Source organism: Heloderma suspectum, chromosome 3 (genome assembly GCF_057233095.1).
Source record: "Heloderma suspectum isolate Gila_16-S chromosome 3, 16-S_ref, whole genome shotgun sequence".
In the NCBI taxonomy this organism is placed as follows: domain Eukaryota; kingdom Metazoa; phylum Chordata; class Lepidosauria; order Squamata; family Helodermatidae; genus Heloderma; species Heloderma suspectum.
Genome location: NC_139460.1, coordinates 235,986,572 through 236,014,556, shown reverse-complemented (window position 1 = coordinate 236,014,556; position 27,985 = coordinate 235,986,572). Strand labels below are relative to the sequence as shown.

General features: G+C 41.7%; 1 protein-coding gene across 3 annotated transcripts in view; it reads left to right on the top strand.

The window, feature by feature from the left end:
• The window catches only part of DOCK1 (dedicator of cytokinesis 1), a 556,714-nt gene that overhangs the window by 397,863 nt on the left and 130,866 nt on the right, over positions 1–27,985 (top strand). For all 3 annotated transcript variants that reach the window (XM_084841443.1, XM_084841442.1, XM_084841444.1), the window contains exons 32-33: positions 711–769; positions 9,827–9,975. In XM_084841443.1, coding sequence (XP_084697569.1) covers positions 711–769; positions 9,827–9,975 — 208 coding nt within the window. The remainder of the gene's footprint in view (positions 1–710; positions 770–9,826; positions 9,976–27,985) is intronic.

Genomic DNA, 27,985 nt, shown 5'->3' with positions numbered 1-27,985 from the left:
CATCTTACATTTGCCTCCATTGTAGTATCATACCATCATGTACCGTGATAGTTTTTGTTTGTTTTTAAATCTTCATAACTGCTCAGTTTGGTGTGATTTGGATGTCCTTGATACCTGCTGCGAATGGTTCTTTTTAGTTCATTTTCTAGGGCAGTCAATGTATGCTAAAAAAAATACATCAAAATAAAATATTCCTAAGCCTGTGCAGTTTGTTTTCTCCAGCTATTAGAGACTGAGAAATGGATAATACTCTCATTAATCTACCCAACCACCCCCACACTCCCAAAGGATAGTTATGCAATATGCCGATAAGGCAAAGTAAAATTCCCACAGGTGAAACAGAAAAAGCAGTACTGAGTGGAGCTCCTTTCTTCCTCCAAGCAAGGGTGAGAAATGCAGGTGTTAAATTGGAAACTAGCATGCTTAGGCTTTGCTGTTATTGTTTTAAAAAATCGGTCCCATTCTTTATGTTTTGAGAATGTCATTTAATTTTTGCATGCTTTTTTCCCTATCTATAACAATGGATGTATTGCCTAACAAATGGAGGAGACTTGATTTATTCAGAGATATAAGGTACATTGCAGTCCTAAATAAGTAGCAAACCATTTAGCCTAGGTAGGTATTTTTGACATAGACATAATTCAATTACACTATTGGAAAGGTGACATCCTGCAAAGAGGATTTGATTAAGAAATTTGTATTTTCCCTAGGTATGGTGATATGAGGAGACAAATTGGTTTTGAGATCCGTGACATGTGGTATAATCTGGGTAAGTAAGAACCCCATTGTCTTATCCTTTAATTGCTGAATATCCTTATTATTTGAATACCCAGAACTTTTTCAGTCTTTTCTGCATCAGTGTTATGTTTACATAAATACATAAATTCTGATTATACAAATATTTTGCAAGTACCTAATGCATTCATGTAAGTACTTTTTTATTGCAGCTGCTAATTCCTGCATTACGGCTATCACGTGGAAGAAATGGCTGGCACCAGCATGGAAAATCATCATATGAACTATATTATGGCTAGTGCATGATGGCTAGTGCCAGTAACTTCCCATGTGGCAACCTTAATGTAAACATTGGTCCTGGTGGCTGTCCAGGAAATGGATCTTGCAGTTGTGATGGACAGCTCAGTGAAAATGTCCATCCAGTATGCTGCTACTGTGAAAAAGCCAAATTCCCTGTTGAGCATAATTAGAAAAGGAATTGAAAATAAAAATGCCAGTATTATAAGCCCCCCGCCCCGTATAGTTCTGGTCATTGCACCTCAAAAAGCTATTGTAGAGCTGGAAAAGGTGCAGAAGAGACAACCAAACTGATCAAGGGAATGGAGCAACTCCCCTTGGAAGAAAGGTTACAACTTTGGGGGTTCTTTGGCTTAGAAAAAAGGCGAGTAAGGGGAGACATGATAGAGGTCTATGAAATTATGCATGAAGTGAAGATGTGGATAGAGAGAGGTTTTTCTCCCTCTCTCGTAATACTAGAACCCGAGGACATCCAATGAATTTGAATGGAGAGAGATTCCAGACAGATAAAAAGAACTGCTTGTTCAGCTAGCACATAGTTAAACTTAGTATTCACTGCCTGAAGCTATAGTGAAGGTCACAAACTTGGATGGCTTTAAAAACTGGAATAGACAAATTCTTGGAGGATACGGCTATCAGTGGCTATTCATCATGATGAGTATATATTAGCTCCAGTATTAGAGACAGTATGCCTCCATGTGTCCATTGCTGGGGAACATGGGCGGACAGGTGCTCTTACACTCATGTTCTACTTGTGGTTGGCTGCTGCGTGAAAAGAATGCTGGACTAGTTTGCTCTGATTAAGCTTGGCTGTTTTTATGTTCATGTTCTTAATTCCCTGACAGTGACAGACTCTGAAAAAGATTTTTTTAACCCCAAAACAATCAATACAAATATGCTATGTAGATAAGTATTGACATTTGAGCCAGACTTACTCTGCAAGAACCCTGTCAAACTACTCGTAACTAGCAACTTAAGTAGAAAAGGGCCATTCAGGAAGAAACACAAAGTTCAGAGCAGCCTATAAGCAATTATGTTGGGCTGCAGAAGATTGAGTGGTAAATTTGCTCCCATGCCTGCCACATTTTTTTGAATGTGTGTGGGAGGAATGTGAATGTGAAATCAGGGGCTTTAATAGGCTGTGCCAGACAGCTGGAAAAGAGGTGCAGTCTTGTGTTGATTGCGTAGTTTTCCTGTTTCTTAGGCCCGTTTAATTAAATGGTAGTGCCTACTTTATTGTGGCATTATGATACATAAGGCTCAAGATTCTTAACATGTATTGTTTTATTTATTTATTTACAACATTTGTATACTGCTCCACAAACACCATGTTAAAATAATAATTATTTTTAAAACAAAAAAGATTTCCGATAAAGCCGAGTTTTGTGTCAAGGGTGATGTGCCCTTGATAAGGGGTGTTTGTTTGAACTTCATAGTTCAGTGTGGATTTGAACTTGGAGTCTTAGTCTGCAGTCTTAGTCTGACACTCTAATTCAGCCTTCCACCAGCCTGGTGCCCACCATGTTGGCTGGGAAAGATGAGAGTTGTAGTCCCACACACCTAGTGGGCACCAGATTGGGGAAGGCTGATCTAATGAGTACACCATACTGGCAAAGATGGAACAAGAGCAATATTGCTACACTGGTATTGGGATTTGGGAGGCTCCAATTGTTTTAACAGTTGAGAAAGAATGTCAGTTGTAATAGAAAATGATTTCATTTTAATGTGCAAATTAAGGCTGCTATCCTGCATGCAGTTAATTCACACAAAAGCCCATTGATTTGCAGAGGTAATTAATTGCAGGATTGCAGCCTGTGAATTTAAATTACCGTGTTTTTATGTAGGAAAGCCACAGCATACTAATGATGATATGACTTTAACAGCCTCTGTTTTCCATCAGGGTTAGAGTAAACTATAATCTGATAAAACAGGCATCAGTCAAACACTATAGGCTTCTTTGTATATCGACTCAATCACATTGGCTTCCAAAATATTAAGGTTACACACAATCAGGTATGAGTGTTAGTTGAAAACAGTGGGAATCTGAATTATTCATGTAATTACTGAATTGTCATTTGCTGGATAAAAGTGAGAATACATGGTGCACCTATTGTTTGAGATGCCAATACTGGAGTTTGTTTTTAACCATTGAGAGGTTTGTGTTTCTAGCTATGGAATCAAAATACATTAAAATATCTGTAATAGAAAAATTACAAGTCAAAATGTTGCAACATGGAGTGTTCCCTATTCTGGATTCTACATTGCATTTCATTCCCCTTCCCCCCATATCTCTCCCAGAAGCCAACCAGCCTGTTGTCTTCAAAGGAACCCTCCATTGCCTGCTACATTGACCCACTTCCTCAAGCTGAGGAAGTAAGGAGTCAATGTAGCAGGCAGCGGAGGGAATTGGACCCTTGAAGTTGGCCCTTGAGGTGCTCAAAACATCCCTCAAAGGTTTTGGGGTGAACAGGTGGCCACTTGCCCTTCTCTGTTGAGGACCACTGTTCGCCCCCTCCATTTAGTGAGAAGGCTGGTTTTTATTCTTTAATTTAGCTCTAGACATCATCTCTCATGCATATAGAACTTGAAGACTAGAATGGAATTTACATAGAACAGCCATTGTTTCACTTTCAGAATCTTCACATATGCATTTATTCATATGCGAAACATTGCAGCTTGCCTTCTGAAAACACTAGGTTAATGCGGGCACATAACACCCATGCCCAGAATACACATTCGTTCCAGCAGCCTTCCAATAATGATTCAATTTACTGGCATTGATCAATGAGGACCTATATTATTCTGTTCAACCTGGGTTGAAATCCTGTAGGGTATTAGGCAAGAACAGCTGGCTGGGGAATGCTCTGGAGCAGTCAGCAGCTGCAGTCTGAAGGATGTGATAGCACGGAACAGATCTCTGACAGGATTGAATGAGTTTTAGGTAGCTGGTCAGAATTATGGCCTCTGATAGCTCCTAGGCCCAGCAGGACTTTATCCAATCAGTTCCAAAGTCATCATGTCCCATAACAGAGACTGATGACTGCCAGAACCCTGCCATAATGTTTGAACTGGGGAGATCACATGGGATGGGTGAGAGACCTTGCTACTGCCTATATCAGCGTCACCTTGAGGCCAGAGACACTGCCATAGGAAGTAACTACATGCATTAATCATATATACAAGTAGCAACCATAGCAGCTAGGCAAGGCAAGAACAGGCTCTGACTCTAAAGTCAGCTAAAAGTACTCTTACTCTAGAAGCAAGTGACATCTATAAAATAAGTACATCTTGGATAGTATTATTGGCACTCATCCTGTGATACTTAAATGGGTTACGGAAATGCTGTAAAAATTAGTTGAGTTGTCTTATAGTGGCCAGTTTTGGTTGGGAAATGGACATATGGTTACTTACCCTGAGGAAGTACAGTTACCCACCTTGGGTTACACCTCAAATTGTTTAGGAAAAAAACCCATGGGTTTGATAGAGGAGGAGAATGAGGAGAAAGGGTCTGCTTCTGTAGCAGGATTAAGAATCTGACGAGTATCTTAGATATCAGATTTGCTGCATAGCTGATTTGTGGAGCTGTGTGTTTATCATCCCAAACTGGGAGTTCGCTGACTCTGCAGTTCTTGTAAGCTTTTTTATTCATTTTTTCCACAATCCAGTGCGGCAGAATAAAGTAAATTCTGGGGGAAGCTGCCTTCAAACACTGCAACTGAACTGATAAGCTAAACGGCCTTCAGGCAGCAGAAGGGGGAAGATTTGCAGTGTGATTATACACAGTTTAATCTTTTCTGATTGTGTTTTCTTTTTCTGTCCTCACAGTACACAGTTTCTTGTAGGTCACTTCCATAGAAAGCCACCTCTTCCTTCATTGATTTAAAATGATTTGATGATTGATTTGATCATCCTTCATTGATGCCAATTAGACCTGTGAGGAAGGACACACTGTATGAATGACAAAAAGGAGTGAAGTACTTTACTGCTGCATTTTCCCCAATTTCTTCTGATGCCCATAAAAGGTTCTAATTTTGACATGGATTAGAGCACGTACACAAAAGAACAGTGAACTCTCCTGGACCGAAACACTTCATAAAATTGGACATTATGCGCTTTTTTTTTTTTACTGATTATTATCAAGCTGTGCTATTCCCCTGTATTTCTCATCAAAAAAGGCATCCTTCCTTGTTCCCTGATATTGCAATTCTTTGAAGTCCCTATAAACTTCAGTTGAGGAGGCAATTCTGTGTCCCCTTGACACAGGGTTTGTCCCCTTGATTGAAATGAACAGCAGATGTCTGTTTGTAAAGTAACTTTAGAGCAAGGGCATTCTGTATAAGGAGGAAAAGAGTAATAAAAGGCTTTAAATGTGTTGTTACGGCAACATGCTTCTTCCACAGGTTTACTTCAAAACCACTTGTTTCTCTTTCTCTTTTGAAATTCTGTCCCTAAACTTGGAAATTTGTAACAGAACAAAGACTTCATGGCATTGATGGTCTCCCTGACAAACAATGTTGTGTCACCGTAATTCATTTTCTGATCTATTGGCTCTGACAGTTTTTCAGGCATAGTACAGGAGAACTGGCAATAACAATGAAATAGAAATAAATCTTTATAGTTGTTTCATGTTTTTAAAGGCACTGTCTGGTTTACTACATGGCTTATCGCTGAAGATGCTGAGACTGCTTAAGAGTATATTAAATAACATAAAAGTGATAATTATTCAACTCTGCCATTTCAAATTCAAAGATGGCTATCACTTAATTTTTGATAGGAGCTGTGTCCTGTGAAACCATAGGTAGGCAATGTGGTGCCCACAGGCACCAGTATATCCCCAGACACCTTCCTTGGTGCCCACTAAGACATCTACTCCTCCCAATTTTTCTTTAAATAATATTTTTACATTTTCTTATTGGCAGCTGGGATTGCTTCAAAGCAAAGTGGGTACCTCTGGCTGTTGCCATCTTAATTTCCCATGAATGCCTCTGGGCAGGTTACTTGTCTTTTGTGGCTAGCCATGTGCATCCATGGCAGCCATTTTATGCTTGTCCCCAGGACAGTCTCTCAAATTTCCATATGTGTCTATAGGCCCAAAAAGTTGCCTACTCCTGTGTTATAGGATGTCCACCATTGCTATAAGCAGCCTGCCTACAGCTCTTGGTTTAGGTAGTGCATGCCTTCCCTTGCTGGTTTTGTTAAATGAGTACAGCCTGACCACATGGAAGTGGAGAGGTTTCTCTCTCTCTTCTGTAGAGATTGAATGAAGGTGGTGGGAGAAAATACTTTTTTCCAATATGTCCTCCCTGTCTATGCATTATTAAACATGTAGAACACATTTATTTTAACTGTGTAAACACGCCTGGAACCAATTTTGGTGGATGGCATGGAAAGATCTTAAATAAAGAAATAATTGTATTCACTTTATAGCAAGGAAATGCTGGGACTGTCCTGTCCCAAAGGAGACAAAGGAATCCATGGAAGAGAGCTCAAAACACATGTGAGCAGATCATTCCAGAAAGTGAGCCAGGCAAGCAGGACCATTCCACTTCCACATATGCATTCTCAGTCATGAGAGTCATTCATGCCTACTGACCTGTGTCACCTGCTCCTTGCCTGTCTGATGCTGGCTGTGTCTGTGGACACAAGGCTCCTTCACTGCTGTGGCTCAGTCCAAACAGGCAGGAAACTCAAGAGCTGTGGGGGCTCTTGGGCAGGTCAGGGCTGGGCATGGGCAGCAGGGCTGATGGCAGTGGCGGGCTCAAACAAGCAGAGCCAGCCTGCCTGCCTGCTTAGCTCCTCCCAGCTACTCACTTCACCTCTTCCACTGCCACTGCACTCCTGCTCAAGTTGCTGAACTAAGCAACTGAGGCAGCTAGCCACAGCCAGGCTATGCCTGGCTGTGGCACCACTTCATTAAGGAGGCTAAGGGAGATAATTGTTGGATACAAATAGTATATAAGCATGTGCCATATATGCACAAGATTGGGTGAGAAAGGCTAGGCTCACTTCTCTTGTCTGGCAATGGGGAGAGGGCAGAAGCCACACCAGAAGCCAGGCTGGTTTTGTTCTAGATGGTGGGCAACTCTATGGCATAATTCTATTGGACTGCCTAGGATTGGGTTATGGAAGCCTTCACCAGTTCACCATATCAGACATACTTCAAATCACTACTCTGCCATGAAGCGCACTAGGTATCATAGCTTGGACTGAGAACCCTTAGAAACTGAGGTTTTCTAGCGGCAGAGATTCGGAAGAGGAGTCAGTACCTTTTCCCAGACCTTCGTGACTGAGGTCTTCCACCCTGCATCCCTATGAAATGCCGCCGCCCTCTGACTCAGAAGAGTGGACCTCAGACTCCTCCAGTGAGCAGGGAGGCCCTGGGGAGCGTTCCCCAATCAGCTGCTCATTCCCTAGACTCTCCCCACCTAGAAGAAGCCAATGACTGTGGGGAAGGGCACTGGCCCTTTAAAAATGTAGATGCAGCACTGAGGAAGTAGAACTCCCAGAAGGGCACTCCTGCCCTGGCTATAAAACCCTGCCAGTTGCTCTAAGCCAGTGCTGGAGTAACATATCAGAACTCGGGGGGGGGGGGGGGGTTGCTGTCCATGGTACTGAACTCATTCCATGTCTTTGAGTAGTACGGCCATGATGCTAACTGTCCCTGATCCAATTGCCTGTCCCACGATGTGCTTCCATGCCAGAGCAGATGACAGAATCCCTCACTACGTGACATTAGAGAAGTCACCATTTCTCACCTTAAACTACTTCACAGAGTTGTTATGAGGATAAAACAGGGGAGAGAAAGAATTGTATACACAGCCTAGAAATTCTTTGAGGAAGGGTGAGATATAAATGAAACAATATAAATAAAACAAAAATAAATCAGTATTCCACCATCATAATGTGGCATTGTACCAGTGCCAAAATCCATATCAGTGTCAAGACCCAGGGAACCAATAATGTGGCATTTTTATTTGATTTCCACAATAGTAATTGGTAAGGGGAAGGAGCACTTGGCTCTGTAATCCTGTTTTAGCTATATGATGCTGTTTTAGCTATAGCAGTTCAAACCAATGCTTGAGCTATTGAGGCAGTAATAGAATCCATATGGAATGAGCTACATGTAATCAGCTGTAAACTCAGTATTCATTGTGTGATGCATGCTTTGAAAGGTGCTTTCCAATCTCATGAAGGGCATTTAGAGATTCATAGGATTCATAGAATCATAGGGTTGGAAGGGGCCTACAAGACCATTGAGTCCAGACATCATCCAGTTAAGGCTACAGCCCTATCCCCATTTACCTGGGATTAAACCCCATTGACCTCAGCGGGTTTTACTTTTGAGTGGATGTGTGTAGGATTGCATTGTAATTTTCAATTTACAGATGAGGAATGAAAATGTATGGAGCTTTGTTATTCAGATAACATTGCAAAAATGTTTATAACAGATGGGCCTGTACCTCTAAAGCAGTTCTGACCTGAGTTAAAACTTATTTTTTTGTCCAGACATCTATAAGAGCATCTGATTTATATCCCTGAATAAGTAGCCAACCATATATATCTCTTCAAAATATATTTGGTGATCCTTCACATCTATCTTTCGAAGTCTTTGTTTCTGATTAGAACTTAACTTTACTTATATGTATGGAGAGTGACTCAAGATGAAGTAAGTTTCTGTGTATTTGTTATACAGGTGTGTAATTAATATTTTTGAGAATTTAATATCTGACGTGTTACCTTTTGTAACCCTAGCTTAGATGCAGCTTTATATCTTGAGGTGCTCATAATGACACATAATTAAATTGTGATGAAAAAAAGTACGAATAGTATTTTGCTAATACTAACACCATTTATCATATCCCTCTTATGCTTCTCATGTAATTTAAATATTGTTAGATTCAATATATATACATAGAAGCATATTACATTTGCAGAATTGTTTCAAACTCTGATTTTCTGTTGAAAAATTAATTAACATTATGCTTAGTCTAAAAATTCCATTTATTTCTCTCTCTCTCTCTCTCTCTCTCTCTCTCTCTCTCTCTCTCACCACTTTAACTTTGACTGGGACATCAGATAGTATTATTGATCAGTGTTGAGAAGAATAAATCTTGTCTTATGGTCATAGTAGGAAATACTTCTTGGTCTCACTGGAAGTTATTTTAAAATTATCTTCATTCTAAGATTTATTGAGCCTGGGAAGGGGGAGATAAGTTTGGGAGAAGACAGGATAGTGTCCTGTAATAGCCTTTCCTAAATTTGGGTCCTAAGATCTTAGAATTCGACTCCTATCATCTCCAGCCAGTATGGCCAATGGTGGACAGTGGAAGTTGTAGTCCAGCAACATTTGGGGATCTAAGTTTGGGAAAGACTTAGGTTGTCCTTCAAGGAGGACAACTTATGTGAGTCAGTTAAGAGTATTAAAATATTATAGAATCAATCCCCAAACCCCACTGTTCAGTCTTTAAAAGGACAAGGATATGTGTTTTTATCGCTTAATGTTGTTAATGTAGGGATATGATCTAGGTGCTGATATGTTGATATGCTGATATGTTGATCTAGTTCTCTCTGAATTCAGGCATGGAGAACACTGATTCACCAGGTGGTGAATGTGATGAGGAATGAGTCTGAGGAGAGAGAGCAAAGCTTTAGGAGAGCTTCTTTTTTGTGTTGCCTGTGATGTGTACTTCTGCACCATTGCGCCAAAACAAAATCGAGTGCTGAAATCTGCTGAGCCTTGACTCTGATTAAGCATCTGTTTCCTAAATTCAGATGTAATTTTTTGTCCCCACAGGCCAACATAAAATCAAGTTCATTCCCGAGATGGTGGGGCCCATGTTAGAAATGACATTGATTCCTGAAACTGAACTTAGAAAAGCTACCATCCCAATATTCTTCGATATGATGCAGTGTGAGTTTCATTCTACCAGAAGCTTTCAGATGGTAAGAACAATTTGATTATGAACTACCAAAGCATTTCATTGTTTCTTGACCAAGGAAATTGTGAAAAGCAATGTTATATTGCCTGCTAAAGAAGGTCTGCACAACTTGTAAACCCACAACCTATGACCCACGTATGGTTTTCCTGCCTGTACCCCTGTCCCTATTTTTTTTGCTGCCTGAATGGGACTACAGAAAGCTGGTGACTTTCAAGTCCCTGGTATGTCACAATACAAGGTTATATGGGTTTTGTTGGGCTTTTGGGACCACATATTGGCCACATATTGCATAGGCCCCATTCTCCTCTGAAAGAGAGGTCTGCAACATACAGCAGCAGCCAGAGCACATTGGATCTGGTGGAGTGTAGGGCAGGGCAGCTAATGGTAGGTGGAGTCAAGGGGTCCAGTAGGCAAAGCCAAGGAGCCACAGTAGATGGAGCACCATCCCATTATACAGAAAAGGGAAAGAGAGGCAAATTAATTTTGAGATCATGCCTGCAAAGCAGAGTGTTTGGAGTGTGGGAAGAGATCTGCACAGCAACACATGAAAGCAGCCTTTTGGATACACCACAACAGCAACCCATTGCACAGAAAAGAGACACTGAGCCAAATTAACTTTAAAATCATGCCTGGAAACACACTGAAAAATAGGAAAAAAAGGGAAAAGTAGCTAGAGGTTGGAGGCCACTCAGTGGGATTCTGATTAGCCAACAGGAGCAGTGCATGTTTAGCTGCCTTCTCATGAAGTAAATAATATATATCAGTAATATATATTATTTCTATAAATGATGTGAACTGAAAATGCATAGTAGTGTGAATGAATTTAGGCTAACAAACAAGGAGAGGCATACTAGAAGGATATAGGAATTAGGGATGTATGGACAAGCTGCTTGACTCAAAGAATCAGGGCCCCTGGGCAATAACCTCAAACACAGAAATTCCCTGAGGGGGTGTAGATGTTTGACCTGCCCTTCAAAGGCACTGGCCCAATTCTGTTTATGCTTTCCAGAAGGCACTTATTTAGGGACAAAATTGGAAAGTGGGTGCTGAAAGCCTTTCCTCCCCATGGCCTGTAATGTGTCCTGTAATCCACCCACACACACAGTGGCTATTCCCACCCCAATAGGAATTAATGGTCTAGTTTAAAGTAAGATGAAAACCTATAAGAAGGGAGAGCAGGGACCTTAAAGTTGTCCATCAACAGTCAGCATCTGGACAGCAGACTGAGTACTACAGGTAGTATTTTTGTTCTCAATGTGCATCTATACCAGGGGTGGGCAATCTTTTTGGCCCTGAGGGATGTATGCTATGCAGGGCCAAATGGCACACTCAGGCCTGTGCATGCACACATATACACAATATTTCTCCCCTCCAGACACATACACATCCCAGTGTGCCCAGATGGGAAGATTTAAACCTCCCCTTCCTAACTGCTGAGATCAAGGGATGGGTTGGGGAAGTTTAAAGGCCTCCCTCCAGCAATCCTGATCTGGATCACTGGGGCAAGGGGCAAGGTTAAAGCCTCTTCTCTCCCACCTCCCAGCAACTCTGAGCCAGATTGCTGTTTCTGCATTGGGATTTCTGGGAGGAGAGCAAGTTTAAAGCCTCTCTTCCCCACTCCATCCCCACCCTCCCACCCATCTGTAATCCCAAACCAGATTACTCTTTGCCTGCTGCTATTAGTGATCTGTTGCCTGCCCTCCAGCTAATGGCAGCTGGATGTTGGGGGGAAGTGCACAGACCATCCCAAGGGCTCTGCAGGCTGCACAGAAAGTAGTCAAGGGCTACAGGTTGCCCCTATTTTACTTATGATTTTAAATTTTTTAATTTATTTGTTTATTTATTCATTTCATTTCTGTACTGCCCAATAGCCAAAGTGGTTCACAAAAATTAAAACCACAACATAAAACAATATAAAATATGAAAGCTTAAAACTACAATATAAAAGTACAACAAGAATAAAATATAGCAGCAATGTAGAGTTTTAAAATACAGATTTAAAACAGCAGAGCTAAAAGTCTAGTGTGCTAAAATGCTGGGAAAATAAAAAGGTCTTCACCTGGCACCGAAAGGAGTACAACATAGGTGCTAGGTGAACCTCTAGGGAGCTCATTCCACAGCCAGGGTGCCACAGCAGAAAAGGCCCTCTTCCTATTAGTCACCCGCCTCACTTCCTTTGGCAGGGGCTTCTCGGAGAAGGACCTGTGAAGATGCTCTTAGGGTCCAGGCAGGTACATATGGGAGGAGGCGATCCTTCAGATAATACTTGTATACCACTTAATATAACATCTGTAAGCAGTTTACATACAAAAACACTAAAATGCACTGCTAAAATGCACTTTTAATAAACAATTTTGTGATCTATACATACAAATTAGCATATGCAAATTTTATACTGTCTCCTCTTTTCTGGTCTTTTTTGGTAATGCCTTTCCTCTTTTTGGGTGATGCATAAGTAGCCACCCTAATCACTGCCCAGCATGAACAGAATGTGTCGTGTGCTGACAGAAGGAATGCTGCTATAACTGCTCTTCTCTGTCGTCACTGGGATATTGCGAGCAGACTGTTCACTTTTAGATGCAGCCCTACTTGGTTTCCTATGACATCCCTAATAAGGGCATAGGAACCCACATTATACCTATATCTCTAGCTTAATGTTGTCTAGACTGACTAGTAGTGGCTATGGATGTACGGATTGTGTAAAATCTGTTCCATCTGTGTTTCACGGATTGTCAGGCACCTCTTGTTCCCTTGGCCACCCATGCATGGAATCGGATTTTTTTGTTTCTAAATTTGTGCAAATTCACATCTGCACAAATGCGCACATGCAAAAATGCACAAATTCACCCCAAAATGTGCATTTTCATTCTTTAGCCTATGGAAGAAATGCACATTTTTGGCCAAGTTTTTTTTTTAATTGTGTGTATTTTTCTACAATGAAATTTGCGCAAAATCCAGGAAGTTAGAAAAACAGTCCTCAAGTCCATGGAATCCACCCTGAAGGGAAAAAGCCAGTCTGCAGTGGAATCCACGGGTTGGATTCATGAAAATCTGAACTCATTTGGTTCCATTGTGGATTTCTCCAACATCCCTAGTAGTGGCTCTTCAGAGTTTTAAGGTGGGGCTCTTTCCCTGACCTAGCTCGCGATGTCAGGATTTGAACTCGGGACCATTTGCACGCAAAGTGTGTGCTTCACTGCTGAGATGCAGCCCTTCCCCTGCAGGAAGCTCTTGTGCAGCCCTGGCAATCTCTTAAAAAGTATTGCTGCTTTCCATGCAAAGAAAGAAATTAGACAAGAATTGGTAGGCTGCTGTTTAAATGATCTGCCAGAAACACAATTATCTACCTTTATTAGTCATATTAAGAAAGTTTAAATTAGCTCCCATTTTTTATAGCAGATGGAGAAAACTACAAAATGTGGGGGAGTAATTTAGACATTCCACACTTTAATTCTAGATCATTAAGACGCATAGTATCATCAATACTCAAACAAGTATTAAATTAATACTTCCCCATGCTGGCTGGGGAATGCTGGAAGTTGTAGGACCTTTTTTTCTGTCTAAACATGCATAGGATTGCATCCTCAGTTTCTTTGCTTCCCCCCTAACTGTTTTTGCTTTCAGAGAATTGTGTGCTATAAAATACCCTATAAAAACATCCTCAAAGCTAAACTTGTACTTTTGTCATTACGTGGGAGTTTAGATTATTAGTTGCACCACAAGATTTAATTCAACAATTAATAAAACACATTTTCATGTCATTCTCCCATGGTTTCCCATTCTTCAAAATGTGTCTGATGTGTGGAGTAACCACATGAAATGCTGTTTTAATAGATGCATTTCACATGGATGCGTAATCAGTTTCACTACACTGGGGTGAGGGGTGTTGTGTGAAAAACGACAGGGGATTATGACCTTGTGGTAACAATTCTTTGGAAAATTGACTGCATGAACTTAGCCCTAGTACCAGTGTGGCTAATTTCTTTGTGAGTAAAGATTTTCTATGATGAGAACTGCCTTCTTCTTTTTTCAACTTTTCTTTGACTCTGTCAAGCAGAATAACACTCAGAAGTACCAATAACTGATTTAGGGAGCAATTCTGTTGCCACCAGACGCTGTCTAGAGGGCCATAGGATTTTTCAGTTCCAAGAAACCATGCCCCCTGCCCCCTCCCCCAAACCCTCATAGCCAGCGCGGTTCTCTCCACGCTGGCTACTTCCCCATGCTTGGAAACGGAGTGCAGAGACAGGGGAAAGGGAACAGTCCTGGGGGCAGGGAGGGGAGGAGACTGTGGAAGCCACGTTATGCAGCTTCCTATGTCCTGCATGGCCTCCCCCCTCCCACTCCATTGCTCCCCCACTAGACAGGCAAAATTACCTGTCTAGCCAAAAATGCAGGGTGGCCAGAGCATGGAGGCAATGATCACTTCCATGCTCCGGCCACCCTAAACTGGATAGGTGTCAGCCTCCTCCATAGGATTGTGCCCTTAGTGTGCTAGGTCCTGCCCCTGCTCATGTGAGGAAAGAATGTCACAGGGTGCAACTTTGGGAGGGGGGGATCTGAAGGCTGGCCAGGTTGACAGGAAGTAGTCTGAACCTGAGGTGGCACCATCTTCATCCTTTATCTTACTGTTTCATCCCTCTGTTTCCCATTAAAAAAAATCTGTGTATAGTCTTATCCTCTGAAAATAAAGATAAAAAACCCCTCCTCTTCATTTTGTGAGCTAACCCCATTCTTCTTCTAAACTGTCATTCTTTGCTCCTGATTTGTATTGATCCAAATGCCATCCCATTCTATTTCTATTTCTATTTCTATTTATTACATTTTACCCCCACCCCTTTCTTTCAAGGAGCTCGGGATGGCATACACGCTTCTCTGTGCACACATACATACCCATTTTATTTTCACAACAACCCTGTGAGGTAGGCTCGGGTGATGATTTGCCCATCACCAAGTGAGTTTTATACCTCAGTGGGGATTTGAACCTGTGTCATGCTGAGTACAGCTGCACAGGTAATGCACACAAAACTATGTACGATAGAATCATGAGGTGTATTTAGCTTTCTTTCTTGTCCTAATTATCTCTATCATACAAATACATTGAAAAATGCAATGGAGACATTCACATTTACATCAGTCCTGAATTCTTTAAGAAAAAATGAGTCAAATCTATAGGCCTCTGCTGGGTAAATACTGGATAGGCTGAAATGATTGCCTGATTCAGCCTGACTGAAATGATTAACTTTCTATGTTCCATACATAACTTGTATTTACTCTGCACTGTTTTTGTGCCTGTGAAGGTTAAAATCTTTGCAGATTGGCTGTTTTAATTAAAAGCAGTGGAACATTTAATTAAAAGCAATGGACTGAGACTCAGGAGATCCGAGTTCTAGTCCCCATTTAGTCATGAAGCTCACTGGGTGACTTTGGACCAGTCACTGACTCTCAGCCTAACCTACCTTATTGTGAGGATAAAACGTAGAGGACCATGTCCGCCTTGGATTCCTTGTAAGAGGAAAAAAGGCAGGATGCATACCATAAAGGAGGTCAAGGATTTCACAGCATCGTGTGCACAGTGTACTTAGCACCCGCAAGCCATACAGCCATATATTTCAACTCCCATCACCCTTGCCAGCCTGGCCAGTGTTCAGAAATGCTGGCAGTTGCAGTCCAAAACATCTGGAGGGCATCAGGTTGGGGAAGGCTGGCCTAGGAAGCTGCTTTAGACTGCAGTTCTGGTGGCTCACCACACAGTGAGTCATGCATAGAAGCAAGGATTCCTGGTTTTATCCCCAGGGGCTCCTGGCAGCCAGTTACATAAGAACAGTCCTGCTGTACCAGGCTATCTAATTCAGCATTCTGTTCCCAACCACAGCCTGCCAGGTAACCCTGGGATGCTCACAAGTAGGACTTGAAGAAACAGGACGTCCCTGTTTTCATACCTAGCATGTATCTCTCAACATGGAATTTCCATTTAGTCACCATGGCCAATTTATGGTATTTGTCTAATTTATTGCTTGTGTGTTTGTTTTTAAACATGCACATAAGAAATCTAGACTAGTTGCAGTCAGCACATGGTGTTATAATGAATTGCGTAAGGCAATAACTTTGTTACATATATGAAAAAATACTGCCTTTTTTCTGTCTTAAAATTACCTTCTAGTTGTAGTGTGCTATGAAAACTATCCATAAAGAACTTGCAACTGAGCAAAATGATTGTGCAAATCCATCTTTTAGCAATATCCAACATCCAGTAGTGTATCCATCATGTGTCATAGAAAGGAACTATGTCTTGTTTCTAGAGCCGCCAAAATAAAAAAGAACTGCACACAGCTGTAAAATAAACAAATGGCTAATGCACATGATTGCTAACACAAAACTACTGATGCAAATAAAGCACCTCTGGCTAGAGTTCTGTTATGAAAAGCAGGTAATTGAGTTGGGACTGTCAGCAAGAAGGAACAGAGAATCTTTTTATTCATTCTTGAGGCTGACATTAAATTATAATGTCAATGAGGCAGCACTGTCTTATCTAGTTGTCAGTGGGTATTTTTAAGTTTTGTTTTTCCCAGAACTTGAAAATTAATAATTGTCACTTGCAGGGCATAATGCTATTCCTATAAGCAACATAAAACATTTAGAAGCCCTGATGAAGTACTGAAGAGTGCAATCCTATCTACATCTACTCATAAGTAAATCCTGTTGAGTTACTTCCAGTGTATAGGATTGCAGCCTTAAATCTCAAGCCATATGGGGTGGTCTGTAACTATTGGGATGCAAGGAGGCACTGAAGAGGAATGATCCTAGAGTTTTTATGGGAGGTGCAGACCAGTAAAATGGTCATGCAGATCCATCTTTTTAATAATACTTAACATTCAGCTGTCCTTAGTTAATTATCATATCATTAATGGACTTTGATGAATCTGATAGACTTAAAGGGATTATAGATTCTAACATCTTACCTTACCCCGAAGAGTTGTTATCAGGAATTTCTGATAAGGATCTCAGCTCAGCATCATCCTTCTGGCTGCGTAGTGAGGGATATGTATAGCTCTACCATGTGGACTGTGACAAATGTTCCCCTCAGTCATAGCAGTGATTATTGGCTGACACACAAACAGCAGCATTTGTATTCTTATGAATCATTTCTGATTGAGTCCTTTTATTTTCAAAATAAATTGAAAATCACTGGCAAAGAGAAAAATTTCAGCACCACTAGATTTATAGCTCTTAGAAAAGCAAGATTTTCACACATCCTGTTGAATCAAATCATGGAGCATAATGATTTTTGTAAGCTACACTGTAATAATGTCTAACCATGATGGAGCATGGGAGTTATTGACCTACCACTAGTGATAAGAAATAGAAAAGGAAAAGAAATTGAATGACAATCATTGCATCCTGATTTATTATTTTGCAGCTGAGTTTCACATATGCTTTTTGTATGTTGCAATGTTTAGAACTAACATATTTAGAACTAACCTAGTGTTTATGCATTGCATTTTATACTTTTCTTAACATCTTACCGCTGAAAGCCTCAAATCAAATTCTGGTAGCAAAAAAAATAGATCTTAAGGACCTGTCCTGTTGTGTCAGACACAGGATCTGGCTTGTGTTTAGGGAGGGGCGAATGAGTGCTGTTTAAGATCACAGTGGGATAATTGCACAAATTGAGCAGCGAAGGAACATGACATTTGTGCAGCTTTCCTCAATAGACTAAAGTGGGGCTGATTCAATCTATGGGGGAAATTTTCACAAATTAGGAAATTTACACAAATCGAATGGGGAAAGTTGTGCAAATCGAACACGAGCATGTGTTCAGCAATTTAGGAATATTTTTGGCAGACAGGTTCTTGCGTTTGTGTTTGATACTTTGAACAGGGTGTGCTCGCATGTTTTGTGGGGGGGAAACCCGAAATTCTTATACATACCTACTTGTGTTGGGTTAGGTCTGATAGGTTTAGGGTGAAATCCTCTGTATGTTAGGCAGAAAAAAGTCCTACAACTCCAAGCATTCCCCAGCCAGCATGGGGTGCTGGGGAAGGCTGGGAGTTGCAGGACTTTTTTTCTTCTTTGACATGTAATCAGATGGGAAGTCAGGCTGAGCCAGGCTCCCAGGCCTTGAGCTTTTCACAACTGTACTGGATTCTACATCACCCTGGTCTTATTCTAAATCATACCCTGCCTCCAAAGTAGTAGTAGGCCCAGAGTGGCACTTGGGCTAGACCCAACACACACCAGCCTAACTTTCCCCATTAGCACACATAGTTGTCACAATCAGTGGATGGGTAATTTGCTTGTCCTTGTCTCTGCTTGTCCTTCACATCCTACTTAATAGCTCTTTTAGAATTAACTAATTAAATTAACTAATTAAATGCTGCATGTAAAGTTCACATGTGATTAAGTAAAATCATGATAATTTCCCACCCTCAAGATCATCCAATTAATTGCACGGATTATAGTTTGAGACAGCAATCCTGTGGTCCCTGGTACCATAGGACAGTATGGATCCCTCCACCCCAAGGCCATCAACATACCTATGACCTCAGGGGAGGGAACCTGAATGAGGGTAAGGGCCACCCTGGAAGGCTCCATGCGACTCCTCTTCGAAGCTTGCTGTTGAGTTGAGGAGGGGGAAATGGGTGCATGATGGTAGGCAGGAAAAGAGATGCCATGGGTTTACTGGATCCATGAGCATCTTCATTCCCTTCCCCACCAAAGGAGAGGTAAGTGAGCTAGACAGCCTCAAAGGCCTGTCTAGCTAAGTCTGCAATCCTATGGCTTCTAGTCAGGAGCTAGATGGCCATAGAATTGGTCGGTTTCTGGGAGCCATCCTCAGAGCTAGGGATGGGCGGATTCCCTACCTGCTGCTCCGGGGATCTGGGTCCTCCCCCCGGAATCCTCTTTGGCTGGCTCCGCTCTGCGGCGATTCCGTGGAGCCACCAGCTGGCAGCTCCGCAGAATCACCGCGACGAGGATCCAGCCCTGGACAGTTACGGAGGGAGGTGGACGTGAGTTGTGCCATTCCGCCATGGATTCCGGAGGTCGAATTCAATAGAATTTAATTCTGTTGGGGTCCGTGGTGGATTTCTCTGACCTCCCTACTCAGAGCCCGTGCTCCAAGGTCAGTTCATGGAGAACCGCCTCCCCGCCTTTGCCACCTTGTAGGTGATGCAGATTGTCCCCGTGGTCCATGCTGTTAAGAGCAGCACGGAGTGGGGCAAAAGGGGGTGGTCCCGAGGGACAGGGAGTACATACGTGTCAATACAACACTTCCTATGTGTTGTCTGGCCTCCCCACCCCAGGTTCTGACATCCCACTGCTAGGCAGCCGCAATCGGCTGTCTAGCCGTGAATGCAGGGTGGCTGGAGCAAGGAGGAGACAATCCCCTCCACGCTTCTCCCACTGTGCATTGGCTAGGCGGTCACCTCTGAGTTCTGAGGCGGCTGCCTCTCCACATAGGATTGCTCCCTTAATATGCTAAAAAGCAGGAACAGGGGGCAAAAATGCCTCCGTCATTCCTCTCATTGCGCTTAGTATGTAGGGCTTAGTCTATAGAGCAGAATTCCCATAGGATGACACACTAATTCAATGTTTTATCTTATTTTCACATTTCCATGTTTTCCATGGTTATTAGGTGAGTACTGTGTCTTCATTATATTAATAGGCATGTATTTATTTTGTGGTGTTAATTTTTTTTCTTTATGTCTAACCAGAGGGCAGGAATTTTATATTTCCTTGCTTTGGAGCATTAAAATTGTCCAAATGATATTCCTTAACTTGGCACTTAAAGAGTTTTAAGTCTATGCATTCCTATGCATGTTTAGATTGGGGAAAAAGTTCTACAAGCACTCCCCTATTCAACAAGGACAGCATGGGAGCACTGGGTTTTTTTTTGGGGGGGGGGCAATCCTATGCATGTTTAGACAGAAAAAAGTCCTACAGCTGGGGCTGGCTAGGGAATGCTGGGAGTTGTAGAACTTTTTCCCCATTCTAAACATAGGAATGCAACTTTCATTTCTTTTATTCTTTGATGGGAATGCACTCCCCTATTCAATAAGGACAGCATGGGAGCACCATTTTTTTTTGGGGGGGGGCAATCCTATGCATGTTTAGACAGAAAAAAAGTCCTAGAACTCCCACCATGCCCCAGCCAGCTAGTTGTAGGGCTTTCTTCTGTCTAAATGTGTGTAGGATTGTGCCCTTAATCTTTTTTTAAAAAGCAAATGCCAGGGAGTCTGCCTTAGTACCCCATCAACTATGTCCCATTATCTGCTTGAAGCTTTTGTTTAACTTTAAATACATTTCTGTTTCTTTGGAGGCTCTTCACTCTGCATCTTATTTGCTGCCCATCTAGCATGAAGTAAAAAGAAAAGTGATGTTGATGCATCACAAAAGCCCTATTCCCTGCTCCCGTTTGTTATCTGTGCATTGGGTACTGGTCTGATAAGAGCGTTGTGCAAACGCTAAAAGAAAGTTGGGGCACACTTTGTGCGTAAAGGCTGTGAGCACTCACTGATTCATCCTAACTGAATCAGAATTAATTCAATTTGATGTAGCTCAACAACAGTCGCTCTTTCCAAGCACTTTTGTAACAAGCCTGTTGATATATACATTTAGAGCCACCTCCAGATTTAAGGGGGCCCTGGGCAAAGTGTCCTGTAGTAGACCTCCTCCATCAAGCGTATCTGGCACCGGTGGCAGTGCTCCAAGCAGTGCTGGGCAGCTGGGTCCAGCAACCTTTAATTTCCCACAATACCTCAGAGCACTACTAGGTTGAGGGCATTTGGGTAAATGAAAAGGGAGGCTAGATCCAGCCACCACGTGGTGCATGGAATGTCAGGCCAGGGGAAAAAAAAACGATTAAGGAGGGACCTTGGGAGGCTTCAGCAGTGGCCCTGCCAGGGCACGTAGGCCCAGGGAGCTGCCAAAGAATGCCAGGGGCCAACGCCAACCCTGTTTACCTTTAAGCATTTCTACCCTGCCTTTCCGCCCAACAAGGGAGCCAAGCTGGCTTCCAACTTAAAACTATAAGTATACATCTTTCATTCTAAGATTGTGAACCCTTTGGGACAGGTGTTGTGTTCGGCCTTTATTATTACACCCAAGGAAAAGGAATCAAAGCAATCAAGCCTAGGCATAAAATTCTGTGAGAATGGCTATTGCAAAGCTGGAGGAGGTTTCTTATGAGTTTGATGTTTTTCCTTTTCCCCAAACGATGCTAAGGGGAGAGGGGAAGCCAGAAACAGGAGATAAGTGATTTTTAAAAGAAGGGGAAAGAAAGAGCACGGAGGTTATGAGGAGGGAGAAAATTCCAAGTGTATGGAAGACCAAGTGGGAAGCAATTACGACAAGGAAGAAATAAACACACAAGTCATACTAGAATGAAGAGAGGGTGTCAAGTGGGGCTGCTAGAGGTAATTATAGCCATAGGAAAGGACAAAAGTGTAAGAGGAGTGAAAAACAGACAGAGTAGAGAGAACAAAGTAGACTGATGAAAGAAAAGAACAAAAGAGAAAACATTGGACAGTACACACAACCTCCTGCCCCAATTATATCAGTAGTGCTCTTTGGCCCACACCTAACTTTGCTGTCCAGTGAAACACTGTTGGGGCTGGTAAGTGCTGTCTGGCACAGGGTATGTCCATGGCTGATGTTTTATAGACAATAGTAAAGCTAGAGAAGTATATGTATGTATGTGTGTGTGTGTGTATATATATATATATATATATATATGGAATAAAACAGTCATATAATTGTCTAACGGTTTCTTCAAAAACTCAAAACTTTAGCAAAAGTGTCACCTGGGGCTCTATGTTCCATGAAAGGAATCCTGACCCCTACATCAGGGATGGTATGACAGTTATGCTACTCTCCTGTGAAGTGGCAGATCCCCCATTCATCTTGCTGTTGGAGAACAATTCCTTAAGAACACAACAGCTATCTGGACCTGCAACCATTAGGCTGCTTCCTTCAACCATTGTGTTCATACGTTCCCTTTGAGATAGTCCTATACCAACAACCCCGTTCTCTGCTGGTGAAGTTGGATGTTAATGATGAGAAAGCTCTTCCTGACTTGCCTTTATTAGCTTTATTTTCAAAGCTCTCTCAGATAATTCTTGGAAAGATCAAACCTGGGAAGCTTGCTCACAGCCCTTCTTTCTGGTTCCTCCTCCATATTTAAGGTTGGGGTGATCATGAATTTTTCTAAGCAGACTCAGAAGAATCCAGAAGCATTCAGAACATAAAGATGAGGCTTCTGTCACTGCTGGAGGCCTCCATGAAGCCTCACTGTCATCATCCCTCTTTACAATGATAAGAGGGAGAGGGTGGTGGTGATGACAGGGATGCTGCTATGTTGGCACTAGGGTGAGCCATTAGAAACCAGGCCCAAACATTACAGTTATTTGGCGTGGTGCATAATGGCTAGTTTGTCCCCCCCACCCAATTCTAAATTTCAGCACTATCACTACCTAGCAGTAAAAATTATTTCATATCCTCATTATTTCTCTTACTAGTGTAAGCTCATAGTGATCCCTTCTCTTCCATACTGAGCCCACAAGTTAGCAATGGAGAGGGGTAGATGATTTACCTGGAACTGTGGCACTCTACCATGGGCCACGTCACTTCCCAAAGTGCATTTGGGAAGTAGGATGGCCACTTATGCATTGACAAACAAAAGGACAAAAGAGAACACAGATCTGCATAAAATTTGTGTATGCTAATTTTGTGTATAGATGCACATCTACAAATAATTACCATAATTCAAATAGAAGTGCAATACATTTGGTGATCATGGGGAAACTGTGACCAGGTGACCTGTGTGCCTGCTCAGTCTGCTGTTCAGGTGCTGAGTGCTGATGGGCAAGTTCAAGGCCCTTGCTCTCTTTTCTTATGGTTCTTTAAACTGGACTTGGACAAGGCAACCCTTCAAATAGATGATGCCTTCAAACAAAGGATTGTCCTCTGACAACCCTTCAAATACAGGACTCTCCTCTGTAAGCCAGGACATATGGCCACTATATCAGGAAGGGGCCAGTTTTATGAGTCTTCATCTGCACATCCCATGCAGCTATAGCAGCCATGTGTCCCTAGAACAAATCAGCTCTCATTGGAAGATGGAAGCTTCCATTCTAATTACATACCCCTATTTGTAGCTACGTTCTTGAGCGACAAACATTTAATGCTTACACTGTAAAAAGATACCATGTTCATTTCATTTTGTCTCCCAAATAAGACCAACATGGCCACAGCATCCTTAAGCAGAATTTTAAGCAATTTGCATTCAGTTTGCCATGACTGAGTGGTTTTGTTGTCATCAAAATGTCAGGGTTCCTTTATAACAAATACATTTCCCCTCTACATATGAGCAATCTCATACGAATAGATAATCAGCCGGCGGATAATTTCTGTAGCAAGTGTCAAAGAAGGCAATTCCATTTTTGTACCTCATTAGAGAATCTGTGAAGATTTGTGACTTTCTTCTTTACTATATTGCTTTAAACTACTGCTTGGCATGGCCTTGCACTACAGGGATGCACCTCTGAGCTTGCATAGCAAGGGGGTGGATGGGATTATTCCTCCTCCTCTCATTTTAATTTCCTTTCTAGAACCAGTACATTTATTACGTTAAAGAATTGCATTGCCTCATTGGGGGCACAGAAGGCCAAATAACAGTTTATCATGCAGTTGCATTTTAATCCGTTTTCATGGATGTTTTTTTTTCATTTTCTAATAACTTTCTAGGCTTAACTTAGTAAAGCAGTAGAAGCATAAATTTATTATATGGGATGTGTAGAGGCCCATAACCGGGGCTATGTGGTCATAGGGCAAGAAGGTTTATTGTGCAATCATTTGGCAACTTATCAGTCTCAGCCTTCATATTTGTAAAGAGAATGCCACCAGGAGTGGGCAAAATCTGTCTTAAAGGTCATAAAGCTGAGGCTCCTTAAACTTATCTGTGGTCAAGAGGTGGAACTATAATGATTTGTACTTCTATCTCTGTCTCCCATGGCAACTATTTCCTAAGCATCCTTTCCTAATGTCCTTTTAACTCCAATCATCCTCCATTTACTTCGTATTCCTTCAATTGCATGCAAAGTAATTGAAACATGCACAGTTTAATTTTATATATTCTAGGTTATGGAGTTTGGGAACCTATGATGAAGAATTTGGAATTCTTTGACTTAGCGTGCTAACAGCCCGGAGTAAATCCCTCTGATACCAAACTTGGGTGATCTTGTCCCTATCCATTGGGAAGAAATACTGGGCCACTCAAAAACAAAGTAGTGATTTCTACATACTCAGGAGATTTTCCATATTTGCAGAAATATATGAGCTCGTAAATTTAAAGTAAAAGAAAATGTTAAAGCCCTGCCCCCCGCAATCCTGCCCCCCTCAACCTAATAAGGGCCTATGTTCAGTGAGCTTCCAGGATCTACAAAATGGTGACGATGTCAGTGAATGGGAAATGGGGGAGAGGGGAGGATTGACAATCTTATAGTATAGTTATTATTTATTTTATTAACATATATCGCTTTATTTGATAAAAAAACATTCAAGGCAGCCTACAACTATTTAAAAATATTTTAAACAATAAAACTTTAACTCAGTAAAAAATAAGAACAGTGCAACATTAAAACACCAACATAATTTAAAAGGGTAAATTAAAATGATGTGTCTTAACACCCTTTCTGAAAGCCAGGAGAGTGGTGGCTAATCAGAGCTGCTAGGGGAGCACATTCCAAAGTTTGGGAGCAACACTGGAGAAAGTTCTTTTACACATGCCCAACAGATTGGCCTCTGTCAGTAATGGTGTTCTCAAGACAGCTTCTCCTGCGGATCTTAACTACTGGAGAGGTTCATAATGAGACAAGCAGTCCTTGGTTATGGAATGGCAGATTAGGCTAGGTAGAAGTGTGTCATGAGGTTAAAAACTTCCCTTTCCACACTGTGGGTGTATATGTGTGTGGATTTGGACTTAGTCTTACTTAGAGTAGACCCTCCCATTGATTTCAATGGGTCTAAGTAAGATTAATCTGGATCCAACCTCCCCCTGCCCTCAGCTATATAGCAATAAAGTTGTTACTTATACTACAACAGGGGAAGGTTGCAGGAGCATGGGAAAAGAAAAAGGGGGTTTTTTTCCTCCCCACCTCCTGAAATCTCTCCATTGCTGTGAGCCCCAGAAAGCACTACCAGGCTCCTATTTTAGGCTGGCTGTGGCCCTGCAAAGGAACATTCTAATACTGCAACATTTTACTGCAGGTCTCCACTCATATCTATAAATAGCCAGTTCCCAGCATTCTATTTCTGACCCATTCTGATATGAGTAAAAAAACAAGCTAGGGTAAGGTGAGAAAGATGAAGGGTGGGGCAATGAAGACAGAAACAGGCTTGGTTATTGCAATATCAGCCACACCGCCATAGGATGTGTGCAAGAGTAACACAGGCATATCAAGATGTTGAGAGACAATGCCATGACCCAAGAATGAATGAATGTCTGAACTTCCTTAAGAAATCACTCTACAGCTATGCAGTTGTTCATAAATGAAACAAGAATAAATTTCCCCACCTAGAGGATCTAGGCTTGTTATGATTAGGTATGTATCTGAATACTTTACATTGAGTTAAGTCACTTTTTGTGACTTCCATCTTTGTGCCTGTATTTCCTTCCCTCCTAACTGCTGCTTTGGTGGGGGTTATGACTGCTGCAAATATATATCAGCTCCAAATATCTAATTTATGTCAAGGAGAAATCAAAAAGGGATCTTCATGGTTTGATGTGCCTGGGAAGCTAAGCAGGGTCAGCCCTGGTTAGTATTTGGATGGGAGACTGCCTGGGAATCAGGCTTCCTGCATTGAGCAGGGGGTTGGACTTGATGGCCTTGTAGGCCCCTTCCAACCCTATGATTCTATGATTCAAGGCACGTCCACATTCTTTTCCTAAATGTGGCATCTTAAAAGTATATTCCTCCAAAGTGGTTTGCTTGCACTTCCTAAATTCTGTTCATGTAGAGTGTATACTGGAGTTAAATCTTTTTGTAAGTGTTCTCTTCTGTATAGTTGCTTAAATATATATGTTTTATTATCATATATTTATTGTCCCTGATAGTAGGCGTGCATATGCTTGCCATATAGTTTCATTGCTTGTACTCTCTGTACCATTGCATTTCTTAATCGTTGATAGTGTTGTCATCTTTTTATACCAAACTGGTGCTATAAAAGGAGTTTTGAAGTCTTTTCAGATTTGGTTGTATGCCCAGGTAGAAGCCATTCTGCACTGCCAGACTACTTTAAGTTTAAGTGATTCATGCTTCTGATGTATATACTGTCTCAGTGACAAGTATGCCCCAAACCTGTAATCAGTTTGAATTATGCACATTAGATACTATTTGCATAATTTATTATAATATGAACACTTGAGGATTTATCAGAATTTGAAGGAGGTTTTTTTTCCATCAGTAGGAACAGTGGTAGAAAGGAAGGAGGAGCTGGGATGCAGTAGAATGAATTTTGGGAGCAATCACTGTATGTATATAGAGGAACATGGAGGACACAGAAAGGAATTAAAAGCAACAAGGGGCTTGGGGGCAGGCATGCTAAAGAATCCCTAAGTGAACCACTGTGGTGTAGTGGTCAGCATGTTGGACTGGGACTCAGGAGATCTGGGTTCTAGTCCCCACTTGACCATGAAGCTCACTGGGTGGCTTTGGGCCAGTCACAGCTTAACATACCTCATGCAGTTGTTGTGAGGATAAAATGGAGAGGGAGAGGACCAAGTAAGCCACCTTGGGTTCTTTGCAAACGGAAAGAGGCATGGTATTCATGTAATAATAAATAAAATAAAATTCATCCACAGCAACATTGACATCTAGATCCCCCATAGTATATGGACCTTCAATTGACACGCCTCACATGTTCAGGATATTGGCAGGTTCTGTATAACCATGCCTGCTGCTTTTGTCATAAAAAAGTACACCTTCACCAACACTCCATGTGTGGATAACATCGTTATACAGTATAGTCACTAAACTCTAGTATGCGTATAGTTGCAATACATTGCTTTGGAAGGTGCAATGTTTTAGCCAAACGTTCTTTCATAAATATAGTAGATTATGGCTTTGGGGGACTGACATCTTCTATGTAGCAGCGTAATAGATACAAACATGTCTCAGTGTCAGTCAGACTTTGAAGGCCTAGGCCCTGATTGAAAGAGGAGCATCTGTTCAGAGATAAAGTAATACCACATTTGGCTTGGAGAGATAAGATCAGCAACTCTGCCATTCATTTAATGCGGATGGGTGCTTCTTTGTTGGTCACAGAAAATGAGGGCCTTTCCAGACAGTGATAAAAAGCAGAGTTTATTCTTTGTCCCAAGTTCACTGAGATTTATAATATTTTAATCCTATAGGAGACTGATCTTTAAAAGCAAAAACTGCTGAAGATGACTTGGGTCGTAATCCTAAACATGTGTACTAGGGAGTAACACGGGGACTTCTGAAAAAAACGTGTATAGGATTGTGCTGTTAAAGTTGAACCATGCCCAGCTGCATTTAACTCTGCAAGAGCAATAATTGAGCTACAGTGGCCACTTATGCATCACCAAATAAAAGGAAATGCATCCCCAAAATAGAGGACACAAATTTGCATAATGTTTTTCTATGCTAAATTTGACAGACAGACAGACAGACAGACAGACAGACACAGAATTAGAAATAGTTACTATGATTTACATAGAAATACAATACATCTCACCGTAGTGGGGACGATGGACCAGATGACCTGTGTGCTTTCTCAGTCTGCCATTGAGGTGCTAAGTGTTGATGGGCGGCTTCAGTGCCCTTGCTCTACCTCCTATGGTTCTTTGACTTTAAACCCAACTTGGCCTGGACAGCCCATCAAATAGCGGACATCTTCAAATAGAGAACTGTTCTCTGAGAGCTCTTCAAATAAATGACTGTCTTCTATAATGTGTAACGTGGTCACCCTGCTTTGATCCAATGTGTGGATAA